This window comes from Anabas testudineus, chromosome 17, assembly GCF_900324465.2.
Source record: "Anabas testudineus chromosome 17, fAnaTes1.2, whole genome shotgun sequence".
Lineage (NCBI taxonomy): Eukaryota > Metazoa > Chordata > Actinopteri > Anabantiformes > Anabantidae > Anabas > Anabas testudineus.
Window position 1 is genome coordinate 14828740 of NC_046626.1, and position 26205 is coordinate 14854944.

At 38.4% G+C, this 26205-nt stretch overlaps 1 protein-coding gene across 1 annotated transcript in view; it reads left to right on the plus strand.

Annotated features, from left to right (window-relative positions):
- b4galt2 (UDP-Gal:betaGlcNAc beta 1,4- galactosyltransferase, polypeptide 2) overlaps positions 1 to 26205 on the plus strand; it is a 121798-nt gene that overhangs the window by 77070 nt on the left and 18523 nt on the right. The window contains exons 5-6 of the mRNA XM_026374002.1: positions 15303 to 15490; positions 19642 to 19764. Of these exons, the coding sequence (XP_026229787.1) occupies positions 15303 to 15490; positions 19642 to 19764 (311 nt within the window). The remainder of the gene's footprint in view (positions 1 to 15302; positions 15491 to 19641; positions 19765 to 26205) is intronic.

Genomic DNA, 26205 nt, shown 5'->3' on the forward strand with positions numbered 1-26205 from the left:
AACTAATAGCTAATGACTTAACAGTATCAATTGTAGTCATTTGGGGTTTTATTCCACCAGTACTAGTACCTGTGTAATTTGAACAACTCTGCGTTTTTATATTGAAGCTGCAGTTTTAAGTTTTGGCATTTTGGTAACTGTGTCTTAAAATAATGAAGAAGCTGAAAAGATCATTTGGCCATATCATCATAAAACATAACAGCCACACTTTGTCATGATCAACACAATTTGCTAATTAAGTAGCTGTGCATATAGCATTACTTTTAAATGTCATGATCACAACATATTTAGGTGTTATTGAGAAGTGTTTTATCATTCACACGAGTCAGAATTTTTGGTAGAAGCTCTGCATGTTGAGCCTGTCAGCTCTGAGTTGAGTAGATTTAATTGCAATCATATTTCATAGTATTAACTGGAGCTTGTTTTAACCTCACTAATAGTTTTAAACCATCAAAACATGTTTTGATGTGATGCTGTCCTCCTTCTGATTCCATGCTTGAACATCTGCCTTCCTGGGTGAAAACTGCTTTAAGAATATGTGGTCGGCATTCTGTGATCAGTAGTGTGCTAAATGATCCTATAAACCCAATGATTAATTTAACATACACTGGTTATTTGCATTTCACACCACGTCAGTAATCGTCTTTCTCTCTCATCTTTGCTTGTTTGATCATGAGCCAGTCAAAAAAGTTGGTTTCCATCGTCTCCATCGTTAAATTACTGCAGTCTAAACGGAGGATGGTTTGAGCTGATTATGTAAGGCTGAAAGTAAAATATCTAAATTTCTCTAAGCATATGAAAAGTGGGTAATGTGTTCAACAGACTGCTTAGTGAGTGTTTAAAATATAGTGGGTGTATTTTGACTTGAGAAGTGTAAGTCTGCATACTTATTAAGTGCATTAAGGTACTTCAAAGGCACGTGAGTGCAACTAATATCTTCACGTGTATGTTAAGAAGACTTCTCTGGTTGTTTTATGCATAAAAATAATTTAATGTATTCAGACTCTCCATTTCAATATAGACTTCTCAAAGTTGTATTTGTCAAAGTTATTCCATGAACATGAGTTTCAAGCGTTATGTCCTATAAAATATAAATAGGCTCACAGGGAGAGTAATGTGAATTAAACAGCTTAATGAAAGTTTTCAGTGCTGCCAGCAATATTTATTTCAGTCACACTCTCCTCGCTTTCTTTCATTGTTGGAACAACTATTCATATTTGTAGTGGTGGTATTCCCAAAAGATAATTGTTCATTTCTAAATTTCATACTGTACTTCTGTTAAGGCTACAAGCACAGTCCAAGAGTAACTTTCTTGGCCTCCCAGCCAAGGTGGCTGGTACACAAAAAAAAAAAAAATAACAGGGAAACATAGTTATTACCAGTCAAAATAATAAATTGCCTCTTGTTGTTTCAGTACTTCATAAATATAAGGGTATGTTGAAAAAAAAAATTAAACAAAATTATACTAATATATTGATCAGTTGTTAACAGAAGCACACACTGTGCGAATGTGCACAAATGTTGAGTCATAAGTGAATTTACAAAAGGAAGAGAGGGAATATCCATCTCAACTACTATCCTCTTTAGACATCACAAGGAACTATCCAGTGTGCTGTTCGATTGGCTTGGCATTGAGCATCTGTCACACACCATTTACATAAATGTCCGTCCAGACACTGATTGTTGATTGGACACAGAAGCCGTTTAAAAGGAGCAGCCTCCTTTATTTGTTTTTCTATCTGTTTCTTATAGTTTGATGTAGTGGTTTATGGTGTGCTGATACTACTGCTCTGTGATGACGGAACTCCCTCTTCTTACTGCATCATTACCCGAGATACACACACACACACACACACATTAAACACACACCGCTCTTGCTGTGCAGTAAGCTGACCAGCCACATTTTGGGCTTACTTGCCCCTTGGGGCTCCATTCTTCCAGTGCTTAGTCTGAAAATTCCCTATCTCCACTCTGTTTCCTATCTCAGCTTTGCGCTCAGCATTGGCAAGCGCAAACTTTGAGCATAATACTTTATTGGATGAACGGAACAATATGCTTCTATCCAGTTATGAGCCAAAGGTTATGGCCTGTGATTCAGTTTCGAACACTTCACCACACATTATTATTCTCCCTTTGGCCACTTCTTTTTTGTGAAAGCAAAACCTAAAACACAAATAAGGCCAGTGTTGTTGTAATCTGTGAAAGTCGACAATGGGAGGACAGGCATCACTATTAATCGAGAAGCAGTTATGGTACTGGTGACCCCCAGTGTATCTGTAATCACTGAAGAGAAAGTCAGAAATGAGATTTTATATAAATTTTATAAAAAAGAAATGAGATTTTATATAAAATCTCATTTCTGGATGTTAAATCTCAATCACCTTTTGAAGATGAGTGATGTTTGTATCACCTAGATCTCCTGGAAAACGACTTTGGCCATACCACAAGCAATATTCAGCTAAGCAGTGTTTTCCAGCTAGGGCTACAGATCCATATCAAACTAAGTTTATGACCCTTTTGGTCTTCTATAGACATTGAGTTAATATATGCCACATAATTCACTTAGAAGAGATTTAGCTGAAGGCTGTAAAAGTTATCTAGAATGATACAGGGCTTTTAGACCTCTCATTCCCAGCGCAACCATGCTGTTGACCCCAGCTGTACAAGTCCATGAATAATATGGAGCAGCTTGAATATCCCGATAGATCACACTGTCAGTCTCTGCAATGTGCCTCTACTGCACAGTTGTTTTGAAAATCTGATTTATGTTCATTCACCCATGAGGGGTTTATCTGCATCCAGTGACGTCCTATAACAAGTGAAGTAAAGTTTTTCTTATCACTGGCCTGATTGGAATCAGAAAGAAAGTAGAGAGCAGACATGTGAGAAATGTGCTGATGGCTGATCGGACTTACTGTAAATTATTTTAATTAGAGCTGATTGGTATTCATACTATATCACACTGCAGCCATGTTACCCAAAACCTTGACAACTCCCAAGCGCTCTGTGCTTCCCTCCTTTCACACCAACATGCTAATTAATAAATTCTCCTTGGACAGCTTTCGGCTCTGATTAGATCCTCATACTTGTCCTTACACCCTCATGATGGCAAGAGCAGCTGATGTAGGCTTAATTTAATTGTCTAGAAGTGCTGCAAATTGCACCAGCTTCAAGTAAAAAAAGAAAAACTCTTAATTGTTTTTGAAAGATGTCATAGGTTGGCTGTCAAACGCTCAGATAGAGTCTGTAGAGGCAACTTTCTAAGACTACTGACTGTTAATCAGTGTGAGGACAACAATCATATGCAAATATATGTTTGCTGATAAAACAGAGAACATTGATTGTTTGAGGAAGCATTACCACCATTAAAGAATCTGTGTTATAAAAATGTTTTAGCTCTAACCTATGATGGTGGACTGGAGGAGTGGAGGTGTGGGAGAAGGGTCAATTTTGCTAACCCTAACCATGTTAATTTATTGTAAGAACCTAACCCTGATGCTTTTGTGCCTAATTCTAATAAAATTGCACAGTTGCTTAGCTTAGTTGAATTTGAGATTCACGTCACTGTAGTTCGGTTCTAGGTAAAACACAACACTGTGTCACGTATCTATAAACTCCTCAGTTTTGTATGAAAAACAAGCTTCAAAAATCTCAAACCGGTCCTTTTATCTATTGAACCCTTTAACGTCCTCTGAGCCCAATTTTAATGTCTTGAAACTTACTTCACAGTGAAATTCATTGAGTTTCAAACCACAGTGAACGGTTTAAAAAACATGGATGCTTCTTGTTGCTACAAGAAAATCCATGTGTCTAGCTTTCACTCCCAGAAATGGACTGTCAGGAAAAGAATCATGATAACATTATTAGCTTGTCATATTGCTGTCTCTTGGTCCATACACTAGCAGAGGAATGTTTCCGGATTCTTCCAGCGAGATTGGGGAATAACTCATTCTTCATTTGCTCAAACTCACACAGTCTATAACACACACAGGCTCAGGCAATATCTCAAAGTGATGGGGAAATTGGAGAAGGCTCTGCCATTATTAGGGTGAGGCAGATGGTGTCCCATATTGCTCCTGATGGGAAATTGGGAAGGATGAGTCATCTTACTGTATCGAGCTGAAGTTTGAAGGCTGTGCGGTATGTAACCCAACCTCCGTGTGCTCGTTCTTTTGTTTGTGTTTTACCTGATCTAAAAATGAGGTGGAAACAGGAGCGGGACAGAGTCTTCAGTAGGTCAAAAGAAGTATAATGTGAAAATAAAAGTTTTAGGCACGTATCCATTTAGATTTCAGAAAAATAAAAACTAAACCAATGTTTGTGTCTCAAATCGTTAATAAAGTACCCTCATCATCATAGCATGTGACCTATTATTATTGTTTCATCTTTGACTTAAGATGGTATTTCTGTTCTTTTTTAACTAACGACTTTACTTTGTACAGTCGCTCCCTATTGGTGATATAGAGTAGAAAGACTTTACCTACAGTAAATACTCATGTTATTAGATGCACAATCAACTATTAGACTCTAGTCATCACACAACTGACCAATGCTGTAAAGCAAATAAAGGAGTCAAACTCTGACACATTTGAACTTTGTGCCATTTTGGACCATGTTATCGCAACTTTTAGAGAAGAACTGTTGAAAAACATAAAGGTGCTTTTTGTGGTTTTGACCGTACAAAACCTCAATCTGATGCCTTTGCCTTTGGTTCTGGGACCTTGTAATGGGTCTTCATTCCACTTTCATAGTTTTCTGACATTGTATAGACTAAACTATCCATCAAACAAATAATCAATAGAATCATTTATTGTGATTTACAGCCCTGCATGTATCTTCAAGATGTCTGTTATCCATCAGCGTTGATGGTTTCATCTCTTTGTTGATACACAAAGATGTACTACATTACGCTCAAAAGCATTTTCAGCAGCATTTTAAATTGTTGAAACTAGTAGCTGCTACATCTATTGTATTCTCTTTGTCGATATTATATATATATATGACTTGATTGTCAGTGTTGCTGGGTCGTTTGCAGGAATACAGTTTCCAGCTGGATGTGTTTATGCATATTGAGTGTCCTTGATGCTATAGAGGTTAGATATGATGAGGCACATGAAGGCTGTGATGCCCGAGAGAGAGAGGGAGAGAGAGGGAATGACTTCTCTCTCTGGAGATCACCCCTGTTTTGGTTTTTACAGCATCACAGTTGTTTTTGTCACATCCAGAGCCCCATATGTCTGTGAGAGCAGGTCTGGCACAGCAGGTCAAAGCAACAAGCCATAGCAACCATCTGGCCTCGTATTTGTCAAAATGTCAGGTGGGTTTGATTCTCTGCCCTTCACCTCCCTGACGCTCCTTCTTCGGCATGGGAAGCCTTTCTGTCTGCGCATGTCAGTTAGCAGCTCCTGTGTTAGTGTGTGTACATGTGTGGGTTTTGTTTTCTGGATGAGTCTGCTTTTTCTCTGAGTGGCACATGTCGGCCAACTCCTACAGGGCAGCTCTAACCTTTGCTGTCATTTCTCTTGGCAGCTACTCTGTCATTATCATCATCAGCATCTTTCCGTCCTCTTTCGATCGCCATTTATTTATGTCCATGTGTCCTTTGTTCTGCCTGTCTGTTTTCCTTTTTTATTCTTTCTCTGACGTTCTTCCTCTCTGGTCTATGCTGTCATGTTGATGTTTCAGTGTTGATAGTTCAATTCTAGTCATTCAATGCCAGTATTGTGTGTATTCTGGTTTGCCACTGTCTGCTCTAACACCACGCATTATTGTTTATGTATCTTTCATGGCCTGTGTCTGTGCTGCATACAGTGCATCAGTTGCTTTACTGTTTTTGTGGTGATTCACATGTCTCAGCTTGTTTTCTTGACTTTGCAAGAGCAAAATCTGCTGGAGGCGCTACAATATTTGCCAGACATTTGTTACATTATCTGAATTTGGGGTCATCACTACAGATTCCATACTGTATTATAAATAGTAATTTCATCCATTTTTAATTTAACGAAACTGAGCAACTTTAAACTGAAGGCACTTGAAGGACAAAAAGTGGGAAAGTACAGTAATAAGGTTCTACTTTATTCATAATTGATGATTTCAAAAATCCTGTTCAACAGATGCTCTCTGCCTTCTGCCGCAACAAACCACACTACGTATAAAATGACCCTGGCCACTGCAAATTGGTAGAACATCTTCAAAGTAATATTACAGAATAACTTAAAGTTTTGTTTGCCCTGTAATGTACTTTTGTCTTCACATACTTTCACAAAACAAACTGTTATGTAGGAATACATTTAAGTTTTAAAATAGGAGACATTTGGATGGGTAAAACATCAATTGTGGGGTTTTAAATTATTGCAGGAGCAGGACTTTACACATAGAATCAAATGCATTCAAAATGCATTTAATCTTTTCCACGGGGTTTGAACTCTTTGCACATTGCAAATTAAAGCTGCACAAAGAATCCTACAATATGTTGAGACTTTAATTTCCAGTGTTATTTCAGAAGTGGCCTCTTGAGAATATTTGGCCTTTTCAGCAAACCTTTCAAATCACTATAACCTTCAATTAGGAATAAAAACATTACATTTGCTGTGTCAGTGTAATTTAAAGAGGGCAGAATAAGTGTTATTCCCCATCTGCTTTTGCACCTAATATAAAAAATAACACAGAGCAGTATAATATGATCTTTTCCAACATTTTAATTTGGCGCTGAATCCTCCACACAATAACCAAGAAATTAAAAAAAACAAAAAAACAACATAGCAGACTATACTGTAGTTTCACCTGTTATTTCCATATGGACATCTCAGTCTAGATTCCTGCAATAAAAACAAAATTTCCCGTCCGGTTTATAATAAAAGTCCTGTACTTATTTACTCACAACAAATCACTTGCTTCATTGTTTCAGTGCAGCAGAGAAGCGTATCATCGCCGGCTGTTGTGGTGATGTTGCCCTGATCTCCGGCTATCGACTATGCTGAGGCGGAATAGTAATTCAATTGTCCTTCGTGGCTCGGCCTTTTGCTTTATGTGGGAGCTCCTCTGTGTCCACACTGCCAGAAAGTCATTACAGCAAATTAGTAATTCTGGCCCCACGCCGACTCTGTCACACTTTTCCTTCCTCACTCTTTGTGCTTGGTGCCAAGCTTTGATAAAGCAGGAAACATGCTGCTGTGAACATGATTGAAGACTGTAAGGTTATGAATTAGGTATACACAACCCGATGAGCAAGTGTGCATCGGTGACTGCAGTATCTAATCGAGCTTTGATGAGCCTCCTGTTTCCCAGGTGTTAGTGGAATGAGGGAATCATCATCTTTTATTGAGATGCATGGTCGACTGCATTTAGTCACAAATGTTCGTACAGCTCTTTCTTCTTTTGTCTTTTTTTTTTTTTTTTTTGTTCCATATCATAGTTACTGTTATCTAGTCAAGTTTTCTGTCTGCCACATTATCAGTTCACAGTGATAACAGAGGCGGATTTAATAATAGAAATTTACTGTAATAATGTGTTTTTGATTTCAGACAAAGGTAGACAAAGGTAGACAAAACCAGCTTCTCATTTCTAACTGGCTATCATGATAATTATAATGAGTTTTGCTAGCAGAGTTTATTAGCTGGAGCACGTTAATTACACTGACATCGCCTTCTTGACTTCACGGAAAAAAAATTTTGTTTTGTTTTTTTTTAAGTACTTTCGGAGCCAGATTAACCTGTAGGGAGTACCCACCCTGGCACTCAAAACCAACCCTTATCATTAAAAATACTTTTTTCATTTTCCAAACGTGAATAGGCAATAATTATTATTAATAGTTCTGAAACTTATTGAAAATAAAAAGAAAAATTTGTAGCAGATTCTTCTGCTGAATATTTACCAGACTCACAATTTTCTAATAGTAAGTTAAACATTTAGACGTTTCAATTGATGGAAAAAGAGATCTTGCTCCACTTTCTACTATTTCTGGCATTTTCTGCAGTGATAAATCCATTAATTATTAAAGAAAGCCATTGCCAGATGTGTTGGTAATGAAAATAACTGTTGGTCGTAGCCTAAGTGATTCTGTGATGGAGCAATACGACCTTGCCCAAGGTTTTTTTTATGTGTTAATTACTTCACACAGATTAAAATTAATTAATTAAAAATGCTTTTTTATAATAAATGATTTCAGTACTAAGATATGAAGGCTGGGGTACAAGTCATAATTACTACTGGACTTCAGTGGTGTGAATATAAGATTCATCAAATCTGCAAACCTGAAAGATATGTCATAAACATGTAGCCACCTCCGCAGTTACCAACTTTATACACTTGATAATGCAGCCTGTTTATATTATATAATATGATAATGATATATAGTAATAGAGATGGTAAGATTGGACAGACCCACTTACAAACTGCACAATTACTGTTTGGAAAACAGGACCTCTACAGGAAATCACCTACTCACATGCATTCAACCCAATCACCATTAAGTGAGATAAGGGGAAATCTCTGAGCATCTTATGTGGTCTCTCTTTCAGCTCACTGACCACCCATATGATAGGATGAGAAACCCCACCCCTGTCTGCAGAAGACTAATGAATCCTGTCACATACACACAATCCACACACCTAAATGCATTCAAATTAAACAAAGACTGATTGTCTGGTGACAATAGTTCAGGCAGAGCACTGGGGTTAAATCCATCACCATGGCAACAGCCCAGAGATGTTGTGACAATGTGTGTGTGACCACATCTGGAAGAAGGTTATTTGTTGGTTTCTTCACACGCTCACACACCCTCACAGAGGGAGCAGCAGTGGTTTATCTGGTGATACTCAGATATGGCTGATAGGATTAATTGGTTTTCAAAGGGCATGTAGAGACAGAGAGGCTGACACTGACCAGATTACTGCAGAGACGCCAGGGAAGTAGTGCCAGACGCCGAAAGAGCAGGAAGAACATGAGGAGCAGAGAGAAAATACATGAAAGTCAGCGGCGTGAGAGCAGGAGGTGCAGGGAGAAGGGGAGAAGATGTACCCCGGCAGTCGAACAGTCAGAGGGGGTTACACAGAATTGAAAGTATATCATTGATGACCAAGCCTTTTGTTCAACAAACAACATAGGACAAAAAGAAAAGCTGTGTTGCCACATTTCAACTGAAAGTTTTGACAAAAAGATAAATAGAAATGAATTTAATTTAATGTTTTTTCTAAGTTCTACATTCTTCTACATGTTATCACCTATATACACATAATGTTTGTAAATGGCTGCACTGGTTCATTTAACCATTTAGTCTATGTTATCGAGTCGATAATGATTTTTGTCTCGATGCTTTTTTAAAATAACAAAAAAAGCACTTAGTTTGTGAGTAGGGATTCCCGCTACAATGAGGGAAGATCAACGAGGGCATGATAAATGACAGTTTGAATGATATAACAGTGTAAAAGCTGCCCTTTTATCAACCAGGACCGGAGTGGCTCAGTCTGCGTAGGTTTTGGATCAGTGTTACTTTCAATGTCGCCCCACTGCTCATACAAACGGGTGAAAATCAAGAACTTTAAATTGTGGTTGTTCAAAAACATGACCATTAAAATAATGGCATTTATAGAAAAAATATTTTGCATTTTATTGTCATTTTAATAAAGGTGTTAGATTTTGTTTTTCTAATTTAGCAGTAACTCTCCCTTGAGACCCCCCCAAGCTTCCTGCATAATGATAGCGAGAATGTTAGAAGGAGATATTTCAGATTTATGCTTCTGTTTCCCTGAGGATAAATGTGCAACAGGTTTTCTTGACAGTGTTACTGGAATTTAAACATTTTTGCTTTAGTGTGAAAATGCTGAGAGTAGACACTTTCAGTCACATTCGACAGGTGTGTGCACAGGGATTTCTAAAGCTCAGGAAATGCTTTTGAAAAAGTTTCAACAGCATATTGAGCTTTCAAGAAAGCTGAGATACCGGCAGCATGAATATTTCAAAAGAAGCCTTTTTTCTGTTTTATCTTCATCTGAGATGGTTAATTATCAACTTCAGTGAGTTGTTAACCAGCTCCAGATGGCCCAAATCTCATTGCCAAAGGCTTTCATACAAAGTTGGAGACAGTGTCACAAGTTGTTGGAATATTCATCACTTGTTGGTATCATTTCACGTTGTTCCTTATGGCCTCACGGTTCCTTTTGTTTGGAGTTCTTTCCCGTCAGGACTGACTAAACGTTTCTTTCTGCCGTGTCCTGCCTCACACTCAGTGTTGCACAAATTGCAGGGAGCTGCCAAAAACCTCAACAGGGAGCGTTACAACCACAGTTTCCTGTTGACAGTCACTAAGCTGCTGCAGTGGAACAACTAGACACCTTGATAGCAGATGATGTTTTCCATTCAATTATCATTCAAATATCAGCCTCTGACCCACTTCAGAGGTTGGCTTTCCCACTCGCTGTCTGCAGTTCATCCCAGCTTTAACAACATACTCGGTCATATGTGCTGATGCATGTTTGGCAAAAAATGCTTAATGTTAAAGCATTTGAATTTGAATTTAATCAATAGGTGAAGTTACAACTGTATAATGTAAAATACCCATTACACTACTGCATAATGAACTGGGGGCCCATGTTGGTCCCCATGGCTTTATGGTGCATTTTAGAGTCTTTGGGCTCGTTTTGGTTTTAGGGCTACTTCAGTTGCAGCAGTTTAGCAACTCCGATAAACCCACTGTACACTGACAAACATAGAGACTCAGGGGTGAACATAGTGGAGTATAAAGTAGTTAAAGAGCCAGATATTTGCTTCATAAGTCAGAAGAGAGAACAAATCGAAAAGGAGACTGAATATTTAATATTTGTCTAGAGTAGAAAATATGACTGCATGTGGGAAAGTGTTTTACCATGTGGACATTTTTAAATGTGGGATCCTGTCCCAAGAACTAAGCTATAGTTTGTCTGTCTTGGCCTACATTATAAATTTAAAGAAAATTCCTGCAGGGGGGAAAGTTTTTAAATAAATAATGTGAGAAATGCAAAGAATTAGCATGAACAAAGTAAAGACCTGTGCAACACACTGGATTTGTGATGATATTGCTCCTGATAACTGAGCCTGCAGGAGCAGAGGTCTTCACTAACAGAGAGAAACCACATTTTTGATACTTGTCAGTAAACACAATCACACAAGGCTGAGGCTGCATGCTCACATGCATATGCACACTGCATTATGTACAGCCTGATCAAAAATTAATGGAGCAGAAATATCCTTGAAAGTTTAAAGACTCCTATGAAATTGCAAACGGGGATCCAAAAATCATCTATTGGACAAATTGGAGAACTCTTTCTGCAATTCACCCTGTCAAGATGTAGTTTGTTGATTTGTCAAATATTCACACATGACCAGTTTTACTGTCCCCTGTGGGCCATTGTAGGCAAAATTGTAGCTGAGCAGTTTATTCCAGTGCATTTTGGGAAAGAAGCAATCGACTCTGGTTTTGGTCAGAAAACAACAGCCTGAAGTAGTAGTGGAAAAAAACCTGTTGCAACAGGCAGCAGACAAAAACATAGTCTTTATGACCGTTTATGTTATGACACAAAATTTTAATTAAAATTTGATAGACCTTACACTTTTCTATATACATTAAAGTCAAGTAGATTACGTCCTGAAAGTGCACCTCATCACTTAAAAGACTGAAAACCACTGTCCATCAATTCCATTGCCACTGTGTATGCACACTACTTAAATAGCATGTCCAATATAATGGTGTCGGTTTACCACACATCCTGCAAGAGATGTGAACTTGCTTATGGCCGGAAGTAATAAGGTGTAGAGTGCCATAAAGTCGAGATACTGGCAAGTTCACAAACGGACGTCTTATTAAAATAATAAACATTGATCACAGTGATGCTTAATGAGGTTAGGAGTGTACAAAGAGGGTTCAGTTATTTTAAATATATATAAGCTCAACTGCTACGAGTAGACAGCACAGCAGCAAAACTCTTTCAGACTGTTTGTTTATGTCCGTCTTCCTCCTTTGCCTTTTCATCTTATTGCTGGCTGTCTCTCACACACAGACATTCACAAATGCCAACATGTTTTAGGAAAATTGGAATGGGAGCACATATTGATTGTAGGTTGCAGCACTAACGTACTCTTTTGAGAAACGTTTTGCGCAAGTAGTTGTTGAGATGAATGAAATATGTATAAAATATATACTGTGAAGTATGAGGGAGGAGTCTTATTGTTGCTTTTCACTTTTTAATATTCCTACACAATTTATTTTAAACCAATGAACAGGTCTGCAACAGATGACACATTTATAACAACGATAATGTTCATTTTATGTTTAAATTGAAAAGTAGTAGACCAAACTAAACATAGTACTGTGATATACATATATTATACATTTCTCCTGTGTTTTTGCTGGTGTTGCTGCTCTGGTTGCTCGGTGCTGTTTTGCCCGCCTAACCTCATATGATGTCGTTGCAACCTAATTAACCAACCATTCAAAAAAAAGTATTTTAACTGATGTTGGGTGACACAATGGAATATTTATTACCTACACAAGGGATTATGCTCTCAAATCTCAGGTATTAGTGGCTTTACCAGGGGGATTACACATTGTGCATGATTCACGGTCAGTCAACAGATAATGCACGAGTATGGAAGCAAAAGGAAAAAAAAAAGACACTGTATCCTTAACAGCAGTGAGGATAAGCAGCAGATGCATTAATCATCTTGGAGATTCTCTGTGTTGTCAGAAGTGGGTGGTTTTCCCTAATGGCCAAGGAATATGTGACTGTAGCAATTTTCAACACTGCTGCATTGTTCTGCTTCAGATAGCCAGGCATACATCAACTAGGAAGTCCCTTTTGATATGAAAAATTAAGCTTTAAGTTTCTACCCAGTCTCATTAACATAAACATGTAATCTTGTCATGTGGGGCTCCTTACATCTTAGACATTTTGCATAATGACTTAACAGTACTACACTGGTCGGATCTGCACGAAAGTCTATATTACAGTCAGGAAACTCCAAAGTGCATTTGTAAGTATCTAATGTTACTGTGGCTGTACAGCGTGTCAAGAAAAGTATCTTTCATAAATGAATTGAAATAATTAGTATTTTGATTGTGTGATGTATGTAGCTCTATGCTAAGCCTGCAACATATAACATAATAACAAGCCCAGTATTAATATTGATGTTTGCAGTAATTATTCGACAAAGGGGAAATCCTTTTTTTTTTATCAATTCATCTGTCAAAATCTATACAGTGGCAAGGCAAAAGTATGTGAACCCTTTTTTAATTTCATGGTTTTCTGCATTAATTTGTTATAAAAACTGATCTGATCTGATCTTGATCTTCAAGTCAAGAGTACTAACAAACATAATGTGCCTAAAATATCTTTCATGTCTTCTCTATTGAGAACATCCATAAAAACCTCATAGTGCTAGTGGAAAACATATGTGAACCCTTGGAATGAATAACTGGTTGACCCCTCTTGGCAGCAAGAACTTCAACCAAGTGTGTCATGTAGTTGTGGATCAGACCTGCACATTGTTCAAGAGGAATTTGAGCCCATTCTTCCTGCAGAACTGCTTCAGCTCTGTCGTATTCTTTTGACGTCTCGTGTGTGGCTTTCTTCTGCTATGGCTCCATAGCATCTCTATTGGGTTGAGGTCTGGACTCGGACTTGGCCACTCCAGACGATCGATTTTGTTTCTGAAGCCATTCTTTTGTGTGTTTTTGGGTCATTGTCCTGTTGCATCACCCGACTTCTACAGAGTTTCAGCTGACGTACAGACAGTCTCACATTAACCTGAAGAATGCTTTGATACACTGAGGAATTCATCTTCCCCCTCAATCACTGCAAGCTGGCCAATCCCTGATTGTATATTTTAGAGAGTTAATCTAGGCAATGTTTGCCATTTTTGCCTTGTAATACTTAATTATACAGTACACTTCATAATTTGAAGCCTCCATTAATCAACAAATTGATGAATTGACCCTTTGTTTCAGCTCAAATGCAAAGGGTTTTCCCCTCTTCTCCCTGGTTCTTTTGGTTCTTGTTCTAACTAAATTGACATATAAATAGTTTCCTGTCACTTTTTAATAAGCAGAGAAAGTATGTGACGCAACTAGAGCTGGAGTTGTTGGAGTGACTGATTCTACAATGTACTTTAAGGGACCTGAGGCTATTTGTGCTGAGATAAAAGAACGAGATGTGCCATAAGTATTTCCTGATGGGAAATTGTCTTGATGACTCAGTCTGTAAATGCATATTCAGACTGATTTTCAGGTCACTCCTGAATGGCACATTACTGCTTCTCTTTACATTTCCTGGGCCTCAAAACTGTCAAGTGAAATAAACACAGAGGAGCATGGACCTTCAGCGTGCTTTAGAAAATTGTCCACTAAAGATGTGTTTACTCTTTCCTCACTGACCTCCTTCAGCTTGACAAGGACTTGGATTTCTCCAAACCAAGCTGGTGCACAGGTACCTTATTGGAAAGAGATAAACAGTATCCTGTGCATTATTGAGTTAACGTACAGTATATATTAACCTCAACTTTTTTATGCTCCTGTGCTGCTTGACAAGAATGCATCTATCTCATCTAAAACTGAGCCACGGAAGAACAGATGTAATTCACCGCAGCAGCTGGTGCCCTTGGGGTCAATATATACATCAGTTCATCCTGCGCGCATACTACATCTAAGTATCTACGCTGACGCCTGTACACCAGTGTGTTAAAACCACCAGTTGGATTAACTGTTGTGGCTGATCAGTGTAAATACACACCAGCACAACAGACGCATAATACTGATGTTCAGTGATGCTCTAGTACTGCTTTAGTTGTGATACCATGGATCCATTCTGTTGCAAAATATTATTTATTATGTCAGTCCGGTTAGCATAATCACTTTTTTCTATTAAATTAAAACTATAAATATATATAAGTTTTTCTTATTATTTCTTATGTCCGAGTTCAAGTAATTAAACACTGGATTTATCTCTGAATTACAGTTTTTAATACAATACAAAATAATGTTTGTTTGTTTTTTTATTTACTTTAATTTACTTCACAAATAAAAACATTCAAGATTTGATGGCTACTTTTTTATGTGTTTCACTGTTTCAGACAACTGATCTTTTCTTTGCGTCAATGAACACATCCCTTGACACTGGATTGATGGAATAAACACCCTCGACTTGAGCCTGACCTCATTTAGCTTGTCTCATTTTCTCTTTGTTTATATTTGTTTTCTCTGGCTTTTAGAACATGCTATTTTATTTATAATTCAAAACATTTTATATATATATATATTTTTTTTTTTCTTGCAGTTGGGTGAAGACACTTTCAACCGTGCCAAGCTGTTGAATGTTGGCTACACGGAGGCTCTGAAGGAAGCAGACTACGACTGCTTCATCTTTAGTGATGTGGACCTGATCCCGATGGACGACCGCAACCTCTACCACTGCTACGACCAGCCGAGACACTTCGCCATCGCTATGGACAAGTTTGGCTTCAGGTGTGGCAGTGATGTTCAGAACGTGGTGTTAGAGCAGACGGGGAAGAATAGTACCCAACCTCTTAGTGCTGGTTTTTGCTTGCATTAACTTTAATAAGTTGTGATGCTTAATGAAAATCAACATGATCAGTGATCCCACTTAAATGAAGCCACACACACACACACACGTACTATCACAGCTTGTTGCACTTAGTTTGTAGAATATAAATGTGCAAAATTTAAATATCTAACTAGCAGCCTAACACACTACTTTAGAGATAGCCCACAGTCTTTGTTCTGGCAGACAATAAACAGAGCATTAAATCTCATTATACTTGGCAATCATTGTATGTAGTCTGAATTAGCATTGAAATGAGCAACAGTTCACTGCTGCTGTTGTGATTTGGTCATAGTTAAGTAGTCCTAACAACAGCACACAATATAAAGTATAACCAGTCGAGACTACAGCAGGATCCTTAACTTTGAACAATTGCATTTGAACGCTACACATACTTGCCTGTGTGAAGGGAGACGCTGAAATATCTACTGTAGCTTATGTTTCTGGAGCATTAAGCTGTTATATAAGGATTCTGTGTGTTTTCCATATTTTCACCACTGAGGTCCTGACGTGGTTGGCAGAGCTTCGTTGTTGCAGAAAAAAAAAAAACTTCCATCCATCACAAGCAAAAATACAGCACACACAGACTAGAACTATTAAATACAGTACATTTTAAAACTGAAACAGCTGAGGAAACATTACAGGCTGAATGAAAACTAGTTCCATTCATTAATGAGGATTTATATGTCTTGTGTGTTGGACCAAACATCATTTTATGACATGAAACCTAAAAATAATAGTTATCATTAGTAAGATCAAATATTGAGCTTTTTACTAGAAGAGGACCACAGTTAACTGCATCGTCACAGCCAACGCCTAATGGTCGAGTGCTGATTTAGTCGTGCTGATTTGCATAATGATAACACATCTGGCCTCAATTACCTAAAAGCATTGGATACATTGATTAATGGTCTAAACATGGCCAGTGAATGTGACCTACCTATCCAAGAGCTGTCAGTCCACAAGAGTTATCCCACTGAAAACCCTCAGCAGCTCCTCGATGTAGTGCTCAATAAGCTAATGCTCTCTGGCAACAAACACAACACCAGGTTTTAGGCAATGTTGTAACAAACAGTTCTTATTTGCAATGGATCAATAAAGACTTAGAATGTTTTCGTCAGACTTTTTTTGCCCCTAGAAAGTGAAGAAAAGGAGAATTAAAGTACAAGTCCTGTGGATAGAGTGAGTGAAGGTCACAGAAGTGATTGTAGTTAATTGCTGATGAGAAAATCAGATCATTGCAGAAAATTGGTTCCCAAGGTCAGCACAGTTCAAGTCTCTCTAGCTTTAAAAAGAATAACAGGAGGTGTCAGGAGGCTTCTAGATTTAATCAAAGAAAGTTACTAAACAATGAAAGAAATACACTAAAACCTAATGGAATATTTGGTTTGGGCTTCACGTCGCTGTTTCTGTGTCTTTGTACATTGGCCGTGTCATTTCAGGACAATAATCTTAGCTGCTACCAAATGTAAAAGCATCATCTGATACATGGTGAAAACACTGTGAGTGAAAGTCAGGTCACATTAAGTGCTACTCCATTACCTTAGCACCGCAACACCTCCAGTTCTCTGAGCAGGAAGTGTCACCTATAAGACCATTTGACAACATGACTCACCACAAACTACAGTCTCTCAGAGGACCTTATGCAATGTATAAATGATATTACCAATATATTATACAACATTTAGTGGATATTTAAGTACTTGTTCCCTGCGTAGGTGTGCTATGAGGGTGCTACAGCCCATTTACACATTTATGGGCTGTAGCTTGAGAATAGGTTATGACCTAATTTTTGCAATGTTATCACTCTATTCAGTGACATGGGTCAACAAAGAGTGAAGTAATATGTCAATTTATTGAACTTGTAAAAGTTAATAATGCTCTATTTAAAAAAAGAGGAGTAAAGTGCAGCATTATGGAGAAAATGTGTTCAGCGTGTTTGATGTAGATTAAGGAAGTCAACGTGAAAATAAAGTGTTTCTTCGCATCGTCACTTGTTAAAAGTGCCTGAAAACCTGGAGTCACAGCTAAAGTGTTTCTCTGTAATAATCACTACTAAATAAGGAATAAGTAATGTGATCAAGTTTAATACGCAAATACTCATTTAAGCTAAGGATCTAAATAAGAAATATTGTCATTATAGATCAACCCGATATTATGTTTTCAACAGTGTTTATTTAACCAACTGTTTAAATTATTACAAGTTAAAGTACTCACATTTATAAATAAAAGTACTTATACGTCTTGTTGCTAAATGGATATAATCACATTATTGGCTAATTTCTGTCAGTCCTATACTGTATCTGTGTCTGAGTAGTGTTTAAAGGTTTTTATATGATGGATAAATATCACATATTTCCTAGGAAATAATCAGATGGATTATATTATAGCCTATTATATAAGAGTCTCTAATCAAAAATTTAAACTCATGCAGTTTATCAGATTTCACGTCTCTCTATTGCTCTCTCTGTTTCTCTTGTCTTTTTTTTTTTGTGTCCTTTTTAAGCACACACACACACACGCGTAAACACAAACTCCTCACCATATTGTTGCTGGGAGAACTTGTGCAGAAGCATATGGTCTCATTAGTTTCTGCTTGTCATCTTTAAACAGGGAGCTGTCATATGTTTGACAACACATACGGCACAGAATTAACACACATGCACTCACTCACACACACATACACATATGCATCTCTCCCTGGTTAGAGTCCAGGCGACTGTCATAGCACTCCCAGCTGACGTCTGTCCCACTCCACTAGTCTCATGACTTTTTAGGCGAAGATAAAATGTCTTCCTTGGCCCACGTCTACAGACACAAGCACACTTGACACTTGTTGACATAAAGCGTATCCTAACCCTTTATCCTATATTTAACCATCACAACTAGTTGCTTTTCCCCAAATCTTAAGGCCAGTTTATGATTACAGCTCATGTGACAGACACGTACTCGCACTATGGGTGTGCACATGCAGTCAAAACTTGACTGTTATCATCTGTTAGTTTTGATCTTCAGCATGGTCTGCTCAGGTGTGGAGCAGTTGCGTAGGCTCTGTATAGCACACAGATGCATACAGCTTAAGTGCTTCACAAGAACGATGTCAAGGATGTTGAAATAAACATTACCTTTGATGCATTAAATGAACATCAAGTTTATTTGTCTGACGCATGCAGTCGGTGCACTCCACGTGCAGACATTCACCCCATCCCCCAATGGTTTTGAGGAACCTGAAGTGTATGCCATTTAGACGCTCTTATCCCCCAAACAGGCTGTCAAACTGTACTGTCCAAATTTTCTCACCACAATGGTAAAAAATAAAAAATTGTCCATCGTCAACGTTTTAATTTATTATTTATTTGTGCTGTATCATCCTTTCTGACTATCTGTCTTCTGTTTCTTCTCATGCTCCCATCTCCTCATTTCCTTATTTATTTACTCCTTTAAAGGTTTAATTTCACTTTTTTTCTGTGTTTTCCATGTAGGGTCATACAGTACAAACTGTGTAATTAAACTTTGCATTTATCAATCTAGCGCAGTGAGAAGAACATGGACGGCGAGTGTTTGTTTCCTTTCTGTTTACTGAGTAAACACAAGAGGTCCAAGCAGAAATGCTTTGCTCTTCTCTACACTCGGGCATTTCATGTGTCTTGAGTGGATTATATATGGATAAGGATTATCCACTTACTGCAAAAAAGGCTCCCATGAATTACCCACTTAAAAACGCATCCAAAACAAGACACATTAGGAAAAGATCTGATTGCCTAAAACACTTGGAGAGGTTATTCAAATGTAAATTTTGATCTCTTCAAGCAGTGTCTGAAAACCAAAATTTCATGTCCTGTCCAGGCTCCGCAAGCAAACTCAAATTAACAAGCACTGAGGACAGTAGTAGCTTGACTCCTCAGTAGCCTGCATCTTTGTTATTATTAAATATAACCTATGTGAATTTAGTTGATGTCATGGAACGTTCTGAGGTGATTTGAAATAATTTATCTCTTCTTTCTTTCTTCTCCTTCCTTCATCTGTCCCTTCTCTGCCATTGCCTCTTCTGCAGGCTGCCATATGCAGGTTACTTTGGAGGAGTTTCAGGCCTCAGTAAAAAACAGTTCCTGAAGATCAACGGCTTTCCAAACGAGTACTGGGGCTGGGGAGGGGAGGACGACGATATCTACAACAGGTAAGACAGGAAAGGCGTACTGTGCGGTAGTGTGAGCTTTTTAATCTTAAAACTAAAGTTTGATAAATTAAAACTAAAACTAAAACTGCTTGTCAACATTAGCAGTGAGTATTGCAGAGAGAATATACCATCTGTCGGGGTTATGCTGAGAAGTCTGTTTGTAAAAATATGCTTGTCAGACCACCAACTGCAAGACACACACACACACACACAGTCACTCACATTAATCTGCATGCAAATATGCAAATGATTTCAGCCTTAACTGCAGATTGTGGCTGTAAAATGTGGTGAAATCAAGTCTCTGAACTGAAGGTGACATGAAAGTTCTTCATAAAGATGGTGATTTATTATAATTGCTCAGAGAAGGAGAATGATTAGGAAATAAATTAACCTTTTAAATCGCTTTAGTCAGCTTTTAATGACTTACTCACATTTGCTAATGATATTACTGTGGAAGTGTGCTGAAATCAAATGTGGGATTAATCTGTTTGAAAGAATATCTGTTTAAAAGAAATACAGAAAGATGACTTAAGACTACTTAAATGCAATGAACCACGTAGAGGGCCGTTAGCCATTAGTGTGCTCAGGTCATTGTTTGGACTGAAAATGGTTAATGACCACAGTGAACTAATGATTTTACTATTAACCTAATTATGTTATATAAAGTAAAGAATCATGAAGCTAAACTGATTGAACAGTGAAAGATGTATCACTGCAATAATTAACTTTGTATTCTACCTTAAGCCCTGCTTGTCTATACAGTAAGGCTCCATCAGTCTCATCAGCAAACTTCAACTATCAGCTTCATAATACTGTAAAACTAAAATCATCAATTAAAATAAAGACTTTTGAAGTTGAAGAAATGATTCATTGTCACGTGAGATAAGCTTCACAAGAACTTTTATTTCAGTCACATAAATAGATACATTTGCATTCATAGACTCGGGCTTGTGTACACTAATTACGAACACAAACACAGCTACATAGACCGACACAGCACGACAGTTCTCCATGGACAAAATGGGGCCTCTATTTTTCACAGATTATTTTTCTTCTCTTCCGACTGTGTCCTGCTGTTACTGTCGCACTGTTAAGCTTATCTTTCTCCTCTCAGTGTAACAGCATTATAAGAAAACTAAAAATAGAGCATTTGAAAATGTGTGTTTTTGAGAATGGACTGTGTCAGTCAACACAATGTTCAGGAGATTACAGTTGTTTGTCCGCATCTGGGAAGATGTGATAAAGGTTTGTGTGCAAGTGCATGTGTGGGTGCCTGTGTGTGTTCAATTATGTGCCTAAGGATGACAGATAAAGTTAAACCTCTAATTTTTTTTTTTTGCATGATAGCTGCACTCGGCTGTTAGACTCTGTAGATTCCCCTCAAGATATTTTCTGCACTCCAACTGAGCTGTTTCAGCTGTTGTGAGATGTGAAGTGACATGTGGGAATATCATTAAAATCCCTCTTAAAAAATAATTGTAGACACTGATGTCTAAAATTTTAATTTACCTCAAAGCATAGTGTTAATGCATACAGTGCACTTTTAAACATCCATACTGAGATTTCATAAAATGAACACGTAAACACCTCTAAAATATATAAATAAGTATATCTTTATTATGAATTTCCTTGTAGCTTTTCTTTTTTTAGTAGTCTTAATTAATGTGAGATGTATTGTGGAGAATCTGGTCACAAGTGGCATTTATAGTATAATGGCTAATTGATTTTTCCTTCATTGTCCAAGATTATCTGGGGTCAGTTGCTTTAATGATATCAGTGGGGCATCCAATTGGCATAGAGGTTCGAGATGCCATCCAATGTCATCCCTACAGTGTGTCCCAGGTTGACTCCATTTGGGGACTTTTGTTGCATGTCATCACCTCTCACTGTCTCTCCCTTCCTGTGAATGAAACATGACATCTTTTTGGTTGTGTCATAAGGAAGGAAATCACGTACCAGGGTAGAAATCCAGTAGCTATTGCTTATTGATGAAAAGCGAGTAGACCAAAAAAAAAAGTTGTATTTTTCTAACCAATATCAGCCAAGTTACTTCTGCAGCTGCAAATACAGGTGGACAGTGGAGAGGCATGCTATACTTTTTGCAAAGTTTCTCTAGAGATTTTTTTTTTTCATTGAATCTGGGTCAACGTTGGACTCCATTGTAGTTGTGAATCCAAGCAGAATATTTGTAGACTGCTGTCTCTGGAAGGAGCAAGCTACAAACTTAAAAACACCACATTTTAAAGCCCTCAGGCAGTAAGTGATGTTGAAAAGTAAAACATTTTCTGATATTTGAATGTATGTGGTCATAGCACTAAACATTAGTTCTTAGCATTTAGCCAATTTCAGGACAAAAATATACAACATGGACGTCCACTGCTATCATTAAACTGTAATAGCAGCCCATCCATCCAACCTCTGGTCATACTCTCACTTAACCCCCTCCAATTTGCCTATCAACCCTAGCTTGGAGTGGGTGATGCCATCATACATGTGTTCCATCGCACCTACACCCACCTGGACAAGCCTGGGGGCTTAGTGAGGAGTATGTTTTTTGATTTCTCCAGTGCATTTAACACCATCCAGCCTGCACTGCTGGGAGAGAAATTTAAAAACATGCAGGTTGACACTTCCCTGATTTAGTGGATCATGAACTACCTCACTGACCATCCCCAGTACTGTTGCCTGCAGCACTGTGTGTCTGACACTGTGGTCTGTGGCATCGGTGCTCCACTGTCTTCCTTCCTCTTCACTCTGTATACCTCAGATTTCAGGTAAAACTCAGAGTCCTGCCATCTTCAGAAGTTTTCTGATGACTCTGCAGTTGTAGGATGTATTTATGGTGGAGTCATCACAGAATACCAGGGAGTAGTGGACAGGTTTGTGGACTGCTGTGGATTTAACCATCTTCAACATTAGTAAAACAAAGGAATGAAAATCTGGGAGTTCTGTGAAACGTCTCTCTATGCAGGGGGAGGAGGTGGAGGTCGTATCTCAGTACAAATACCTGGGAGTGTACTTGGACAACAAACTGGACTGGAGAAAGAAAGCACTAAAAACACTGTACAAAAAGGCTCATGTATTTTCTAAGGACACTCAGGTCCTTCAGGTCTTTGGTGCCGAGTGTCATTTTCTACAAGACCAGACCAGAGCTAAAATAAATGTTGGGCATACTTTCATCAGGTGCCTAGAAACATGAATCCCAGTAGGATGTTCATGTTGTTCAGTGTCAGCTGGATGTTTAAGTGGGCAATTATTTGCTAACAATTTCCCCCCCCATTTGCCCACTCGTGGTGAAAAATTGTTTAATGCACCTTGAGCAGCACTATAGCAGCGGATTCAAAGCCTCTGCTGAAGGCAGCATTGTTATAACAAGAAGAGAGGAGTTTGCATAAGCCACAGTGATCGGTTTAGTGAATCATCTTCAGAGGCTTTACATGGATTCTAATCCTAAAACATGAATCAACTCTATTTCTCTACACTTTATTGTTCTGGTTTGTCTTGAGATATATTGACAACTATCTTTCCTCAGTGTTAGGAGAAAGTACAATGAGGAAATGGCTGACTGTATGTGCAATGTAGTTTATCTGATTTCTTCATATGTATTTATAGTACATTTATTCTCAAGTGACAGTGACAAAGCACTGAGATATGTTGAGTTGAATTTTGTGGAGGATTTTGTGGTTAGATTGAAGCAATATTAGAAAGAGGATGGACTGGACAGTAATAGTTTTTAGTTCACATCGCTTTTTCTCTCCTAATTCCGTGTTCCTTTCTTGATTTTTGAAACCTAAGACTGTAAAACTCTTATAAACTAAATTAAACAAAAAAACATTGGCAGAAACAAGCAGGTAAGGCTGAGCATGAAGGTTGGGTCTTGCTGTACACGCACTCTCTCCATTTACACTGCATTTCAGGCCTGGCTTCTTTTAAAGCCATTCACAGTGCAATCTGAAGGAAGTGCCCTTGAAAACATACTTGGACAAGCTGTTGTTAGAACGCAGTGGATCAGGCCGTGCTTGAATGTAGGGGATTGAAGCAAGCAAAATTGCCCCCTGTTCACTCTCTATACGTATATCAAGTGCTTCCTATGTCCGAACTAAAATATCTCAACTAATTATTCAACGGATTACTGTGAAATTTAGCACATATAGTCATACTCCACAGGTATGTGGAACACTTACTGACTGTGCAGGCGATCTCACCAACAGAAAAGTGCAATCGAAGTGCACTGTAAAATATCTCTACACTGAATTGGCACAACTTATAACCAAATTCTGCAGAACTGTGCAATACCATGTCCTTTAAACCTTAGCCTTTTCTTGTGTTTCGTGCTCCTTAGGAAATGTTAGCATGCTAACACATGCAAGTCAGGATGTTAACATCATTTATGTAGCTTAAAGCAGTGCTGTGCCTCTGTCTAGCATCAAGCCATTTTTACTACTGTCCGGAGAATCAGGTCTGGACATAGTCCGAAGTTGCTCTTTCACACACGCAGCACACAACAGGAGATTGTCCCTAAAAGACACATCCTCACATTGGGTTTTGTCAAGGCCTGATCCCTGGTTTAAGCATGCAGAAGGCAAGATGTGACACAAAAAGTACACTGAGGGAATCACTGGTTTTCATTTGTAGCACATGGAACCTTATGATTCGAAATTATGTGTTATGTATATAACCCCAGTTTCCTGAAGGAAAAAAACATGATACAACACAAGACAGCAGGGTGAAAATTTCCCACTTTCTGGAGACGAACGCCCACTCACTCGCTGTGAATTCACCAGACAATTACCTGCTCTTTTCATACATCATGGGCTCAATCAGACATTATTCAGAGTTTGGATTTGGGAGCTGGTAGGGTTATATCTATTTAGAGTCCGGACCAGCTGAATGGGACGTTCGTGTTCTCACCTATAGCTCCTCCTGGTTAATGTCTATGAAACATAAATTCCAAAAATATGTTTCATGGGGCTGTAAAGAATGACATTTGCATGGTTCTGCATAGCAGACATCCAAACATATTTCCCCTTCAGGCATTAATAAAGAAAAATCCAGACATCGTTTTTGCACCTGTACAACAATAAGTTGTAATATTTTGCAGAGGATGGGATGGAGACTCCAGTTGAGAGGACAAACAAGCAATCTGGCTCAGTCTCACCCACTAAATGACTAGAGGAGGATTGTATATGGGAGGAAGAGAAAAAAGAGCAGCCGTATAGATCAAAGTGTGTGGTGTCCATGAAATCTGCCCGTTGTTTTTTCCTCGGTCATTATAAGGTATGTGGGTTTATGGGTTTGAACTCTGCGAGCAGCCGATGTGTCCATCAGCTTGGAGTCCAGTCAAAGAGTCCTTGAACCTGACACTGAACCTCCATCTGCTCATTCTTTGAAAGCAGTACTGGAAAAATGAGCATCAGCTAAACGATGAAATTGCTCTTTTTTACTCTTCTTCAGCTTCACTCTCTCATTCTATTTTTCCTCCTCTCTCACCCTCGAACTCGCCTTGCATTTTTGCTTATCCCTTTCTTTTACTTCCCCCCAGCAATTTCCTTTTTTATGCCGGTTTTGATGCCACAAACCTTGGCATGGCCAAAGCCTGAAATGGGTCCTGCTAGCTTAATGTCAGCCTGGGGGAACTGGTTGTCTCTGCTTCTCTGAGCACACTGGCCCATGCCACTTAAACAAAAGCCAGTGCCTCTTGCCTCTCGCCCACCCTCCACCTCTAAAAAGTTGGTGAATATAGCACAGAGAGAGAGACTGGGTTTTCTTTCTCATATCTCACCCTCTCTGAGTAGCAGTAGCCTTGGGCAAGGACTGAACTGGACATCTCCCTAGGGCTTTAGTGCAAGACAAGTCTTTAACATACACATTTACTTCTTTCCTTGGCCTTTCCCCTTCCTCCATCTACTTCCAGCTGCAGCATTCAGTCGAGCTTGAGCCAGCACCATCTACACAGCCACAGCAAGGACTTTTGTCTTTCTATGAATTTAAGTCAATTTAGTTTATTTATATATTGCAGCAATGCGCAGGATCAGGACCAGTAAATGCACACTTCCTGTTTCCGCTAGGTCAGACAAAATAAATCTAATTGATGATCAGTTATCAAGTTATCTATCAACAGGGATTTAGATGTTCTTATGAATAACTACTTATGTGTCAGTCTATATAATTTAAGTAGTTGTGCAGCGAATGCTGTCTCTATGGTGTTTTTATAGTTATGGGGTGTGATGGCTGTAGGGAAAAGGCAGAGAGGTGTGTAAGCCCTGACAGTGGTGTGAGAATCAGGATATTTTGGATTTAACACTTTGAAAATGTCAAGAATTTGTTCAGTCACACTTTCCTGGTCAGGTCAAGTCAGCAATCTGTCAAGTGTTTGTCTCATCTCATCTTCAGACCAATTCCTTCTGTTGATGTGCCCACCTCTCCAGCTATCGGTTCTTC